The sequence below is a fragment of the Hemibagrus wyckioides genome, linkage group LG21 (genome assembly GCF_019097595.1).
Source record: "Hemibagrus wyckioides isolate EC202008001 linkage group LG21, SWU_Hwy_1.0, whole genome shotgun sequence".
NCBI classification, from domain to species: Eukaryota; Metazoa; Chordata; class Actinopteri; order Siluriformes; family Bagridae; genus Hemibagrus; species Hemibagrus wyckioides.
This window is the reverse complement of record NC_080730.1, coordinates 1,088,887-1,096,340: the sequence shown is the minus strand read 5'-3', so window position 1 is coordinate 1,096,340 and position 7,454 is coordinate 1,088,887. Positions and strand designations below refer to the sequence as shown.

Genomic DNA, 7,454 nt, shown 5'->3' with positions numbered 1-7,454 from the left:
ATACAGGGGCTACAGGTACACACACACACACACACACCGTCATACAGGGTCTACTGGTACACACACACACACCGTCATACAGGGTCTACTGGTACACACACACACACACACACACACACATACACACCGTCATACAGGGGCTACAGGGGCTACAGGTACACACACACACACCGTCATACAGGGTCTACTGGTACACACACACACACACACCGTCATACAAGGGCTACAGGGGCTACAGGTACACACACACACACACAAACACTCTGATACAGGGGCTACTGGTATGCACACACACACACACACACAAACACACACCCCGTCATACAGGGGCTACAGGTACACAGACACACACACACAAACACACACCCCGTCATACAGGGGCTACAGGTACACAGACACACACACACACACCCTGTCATACAGGGGCTACAGGTACACAGACACACACACACACACACACCCCGTCATACAGGGGCTACAGGTACACAGACACACACACACACACACACACCCCGTCATACAAGGGCTACAGGTACACAGACACACACACACACAAACACACACCCCGTCATACAGGGGCTACAGGTACACACACACACACACACCGTCATACAGGGGCTACATGTACACACACACACACACACACCGTCATACAGGGGCTACAGGTACACAGACACACACACACACCCCGTCATACAGGGGCTACAGGTACAGAGACACACACACACACACACACACCCCGTCATACAAGGGCTACAGGTACACAGACACACACACACCGTCATACAGGGGCTACATGTACACACACACACCGTCATACAGGGGCTACAGGTACACAGACACACACATACACACACCCCGTCATACAGGGGCTACAGGTACACAGACACACACACACAAACACACACCCCGTCATACAGGGGCTACAGGTACACAGACACACACACACACACACCCCGTCATACAGTGGCTACAGGTACACAGACACACACACACACACACCCCGTCATACAGTGGCTACAGGTACACAGACACACACACACCCCGTCATACAGGGGCTACATGTACACACACACCCCGTCATACAGGGGCTACAGGTACACAGACACACACACACACACACCCCGTCATACAGTGGCTACAGGTACACAGACACACACACACACACACCCCGTCATACAGTGGCTACAGGTACACAGACACACACACACAAACATACACCCCGTCATACAGGGGCTACAGGTACACACACACACACACACCGTCATACAGGGGCTACATGTACACACACACCCCGTCATACAGGGGCTACAGGTACACAGACACACACACACACACACCCCGTCATACAGGGGCTACAGGTACACAGACACACACACACCCCGTCATACAGTGGCTACAGGTACACAGACACACACACACAAACATACACCCCGTCATACAGTGGCTACAGGTACACAGACACACACACACAAACATACACCCCGTCATACAGGGGCTACAGGTACACAGACACACACACACACACACCCCGTCATACAGGGGCTACAGGTACACAGACACACACACACACCCCGTCATACAGGGGCTACAGGTACACAGACACACACACACAAACACACACCCCGTCATACAGGGGCTACAGGTACACAGACACACACACACAAACACACACCCCGTCATACAGGGGCTACAGGTACACAGACACACACACACACCCCGTCATACAGGGGCTACAGGTACACAGACACACACACACACACACACCCCGTCATACAGGGGCTACAGGTACACAGACACACACACACAAACCCACACCCCGTCATACAGGGGCTACAGGTACACAGACACACACACACACCCCGTCATACAGGGGCTACAGGTACACAGACACACACACACACACCCCGTCATACAGGGGCTACAGGTACACAGACACACACACACAAACACACACACAGACACCATCATACAGGGGTTACTGGTACACACACACACACAAACACACACACAGACACCATCATACAGGGGTTACTGGTACACACACACAAACACACACACAGACACCATCATACAGGGGCTACTGGTACACACACACACACACACAGACACCATCATACAGGGGCTACTGGTACACAGACACACACACACACACCCCGTCATACAGGGGCTACAGGTACACACACACAAACACACACACACAGACACCATCATACAGGGGCTACTGGTACACACACACAGACACCATCATACAGGGGCTACTGGTACACACACACACACACACACACACACACAGACACCATCATACAGGGGCTACTGGTACACACACACACACACACACACAGACACCATCATATAGGGGCTACTGGTACACACACACACACACACAAACACACACACACACAGACACCATCATACAGGGTCTACTGGTACACACACACACACACAGACACCATCATACAGGGTCTAGTGGTACACACACACACACACACAGACACCATCATACAGGGGCTACTGGTACACACACACACACACACTGTCATACAGGGTCTACTGGTACACACACACACACACCGTCATACAGGGTCTACTGGTACACACACACACACACACACTGTCATACAGGGTCTACTGGTACACACACACACACCGTCATACAGGGGCTACTGGTACACACACACACACACACACACACAGTCATACAGGGTCTACTGGTACACACACACACACCGTCATACAGGGGCTACTGGTACACACACACACACACACACACACACAGTCATACAGGGGCTACTGGTACACACACACACACACACACACACCGTCATACAGGGGCTACTGGTACACACACACACACCGTCATACAGGGTCTACTGGTACACACACACACACCGTCATACAGGGGCTACTGGTACACACACACACACACACTCTGTCATACAGGGTCTACTGGTACACACACACAGACACCATCATACAGGGGCTACTGGTACACACACACACACACACACAGTCATACAGGGTCTACTGGTACACACACACACACCGTCATACAGGGTCTACTGGTACACACACACACACCGTCATACAGGGTCTACTGGTACACACACACACACCGTCATACAGGGTCTACTGGTACACACACACACACCGTCATACAGGGGCTACTGGTACACACACACACACACACACACTGTCATACAGGGTCTACTGGTACACACACACACACACACAAACACACACACACAGACACCATCATACAGGGGTTACTGGTACACACACACACAAACACACAAACACACACACACACACACAGTCATACTGGGTCTACTGGTACACACACACACACCGTCATACAGGGTCTACTGGTACACACACACACACACCGTCATACAGGGTCTACTGGTACACACACACACACACACACACACACACAGTCATACAGGGTCTACTGGTACACACACACACACACAGTCATACAGGGTCTACTGGTACACACACACAGACACCATCATACAGGGGCTACTGGTACACACACACACACCGTCATACAGGGTCTACTGGTACACACACACAGACACCATCATACAGGGGCTACTGGTACACACACACACACACCATCATACAGGGGCTACTGGTACACACACACACACCGTCATACAGGGTCTACTGGTACACACACACACACACCGTCATACAGGGTCTACTGGTACACACACACACACACACACACTGTCATACAGGGTCTACTGGTACACACACACACACACACACCGTCATACAGGGTCTACTGGTACACACACATACACACTGTCATACAGGGGCTACTGGTACACACACACACACCGTCATACAGGGTCTACTGGTACACACACACACACCGTCATACAGGGTCTACTGGTACACACACACACACAGTCATACAGGGGCTACTGGTACACACACACACACCGTCATACAGGGTCTACTGGTACACACACACACACACACACAAACACACACACACAGACACCATCATACAGGGGTTACTGGTACACACACACACACAAACACACACACAGACACCATCATACAGGGGTTACTGGTACACACACACACACACACACAAACACACACACAGACACCATCATACAGGGGTTACTGGTACACACACACACAAACACACACACAGACACCATCATACAGGGGTTACTGGTACACACACACACAAACACACACACAGACACCATCATACAGGGGCTACTGGTACACACACACACACACACACAGACACCATCATACAGGGGCTACTGGTACACACACACACACAAACACACACACAGACACCATCATACAGGGGCTACTGGTACACACACACACACACAAACACACACACAGACACCATCATACAGGGGCTACTGGTACACACACACACACAAACACACACAGACACCATCATACAGGGGCTACTGGTACACACACACACACACAAACACACACAGACACCATCATACAGGGGCTACTGGTACACACACACACACACAAACACACACACAGACACCATCATACAGGGGCTACTGGTACACACACACACACACACAAACACACACAGACACCATCATATAGGGGCTACTGGTACACACACACACACACAGACACCATCATACAGGGGCTACTGGTACACACACACACACACACACACACAGTCATACAGGGTCTACTGGTACACACACACACACAAACACACACAGACACCATCATACAGGGGCTACTGGTACACACACACACACACAAACACACACAGACACCATCATACAGGGGCTACTGGTACACACACACACACACAAACACACACACAGACACCATCATACAGGGGCTACTGGTACACACACACACACACAAACACACACAGACACCATCATACAGGGGCTACTGGTACACACACACACACACACACACACACAGACACCATCATACAGGGGCTACTGGTACACACACACAAACACACACAGACACCATCATACAGGGGCTACTGGTACACACACACACACACAAACACACACAGACACCATCATACAGGGGCTACTGGTACACACACACACACACAAACACACACAGACACCATCATACAGGGGCTACTGGTACACACACACAAACACACACAGACACCATCATACAGGGGCTACTGGTACACACACACACACACACACACACACAGACACCATCATACAGGGGCTACTGGTACACACACACAAACACACACAGACACCATCATACAGGGGCTACTGGTACACACACACACACACAAACACACACAGACACCATCATACAGGGGCTACTGGTACACACACACACACACAAACACACACAGACACCATCATACAGGGGCTACTGGTACACACACACACACACAAACACACACAGACACCATCATACAGGGGCTACTGGTACACACACACACACACACACAGACACCATCATACAGGGGCTACTGGTACACACACACACACAAACACACACACAGACACCATCATACAGGGGCTACTGGTACACACACACACACACAAACACACACAGACACCATCATACAGGGGCTACTGGTACACACACACACACACAAACACACACAGACACCATCATACAGGGGCTACTGGTACACACACACACACACAAACACACACAGACACCATCATACAGGGGCTACTGGTACACACACACACACACAAACACACACAGACACCATCATACAGGGGCTACTGGTACACACACACACACACAAACACACACAGACACCATCATACAGGGGCTACTGGTACACACACACACACACAAACACACACAGACACCATCATACAGGGGCTACTGGTACACACACACACGTCATCATTCTCTCTCCCTGTCCACCCAACCCCACCCCCGTCTCTCTCTCTCAGATCGAACATCTTTATGGACTGACTGTTTTTGAGAATTATCTTTATGCCACGAACTCGGACAACGTGAACCTGCAGCCGAAGACGAGTGTGATTCGCGTGAATCGCTTTAACAGCTCTGACTATCAGGTGGTGACGCGAGTGGATAAGGGCGGAGCTCTGCATGTCTATCACCAGAGATGCCAACCTCCAGGTACACGAACACCCCTGCAGTTTCACTGCACATGGTACAGTCCAACCTTACACACACTCTAATACACACATATGTACATTCAGTCACACAAACACCTCATAAACTCCACACAAACACCTTATAAACACCACACAAACACCACACAAACACATCATGAACACCACACAAACACCTTATAAACACCACACAATCACCACACAATCACCTCATGAACACCACACAAACACCTCATGAACACCACACAATCACCACACAAACACCTCATGAACACCACACAATCACCACACAAACACCTCATGAACACCACACAATCACCACACAAACACCTCATGAACACCACACAATCACCACACAAACACCTCATGAACACCACACAATCACCACACAAACACCTCATGAACACCACACAAACACCTCATGAACACCACACAATCACCACACAAACACCTCATGAACACCACACAATCACCACACAAACACCTCATGAACTCCACACAACCACCCCACAATCACCACACAAACACCTTATAAACACCACACAATCACCACACAAACACCTCATGAACACCACACAATCACCACACAATCACCACACAAACACCACACAATCACAGTCACCTCACAAACACCACAAACACCTCACAAACACCACACAGTCTGCACACAGACACCACACAGTCACCTCACAAACACAACACAGTCTCCACACAAACACCGCACAGTCACCTCACAAACACCACACAGTCACCGCACAAACACCACAGTCACCTCACAAACACCTCAGCCACCTCACAAACACCACACAAACACCACAGTTACCATACAAACACCTCACAAACACCACACAGACACCACACAGTCACCACACAAACACCTCACAAACACCACACAGTCACCGCACAAACACCAGTCACCTCACAAACACCTCAGCCACCTCACAAACACCACACAATCACCTCACAAACACCACACAGTCACCACACAAACTCCACACAATCACCACACAAACAAACCTAGTCACCTCACAAACAACTGTCACCTCACAAACACCACACAATCACCTCACAAACACCTCACAGTCACCTCACAAACATCTCGCAAGCACCACACAAACACCACAGTTACCACACAAACACCACACAATCACCTCACAAACACCACACAGTCACCACACAAACACCACACAATCACCACACAAACACCACACTGTCACCTCACAAACACCACACAGTTACCACATAAACACCACACAGTCACCTCACAAACACCACACAGTCTCCACACAAACACTGCACAGTCTCCACACAAACACCATACAGTCACCTCACAAACATCACACAAACTCCACACAA

At 50.1% G+C, this 7,454-nt stretch overlaps 1 protein-coding gene across 7 annotated transcripts in view; it reads left to right on the top strand.

Moving 5' to 3' along the window:
• lrp1aa (low density lipoprotein receptor-related protein 1Aa) overlaps positions 1–7,454 on the top strand; it is a 190,604-nt gene that overhangs the window by 70,299 nt on the left and 112,851 nt on the right. For all 7 annotated transcript variants that reach the window (XM_058373888.1, XM_058373889.1, XM_058373887.1 and 4 more), the window contains exon 9: positions 5,913–6,102. In XM_058373888.1, the coding sequence (XP_058229871.1) occupies positions 5,913–6,102 (190 nt within the window). The remainder of the gene's footprint in view (positions 1–5,912; positions 6,103–7,454) is intronic.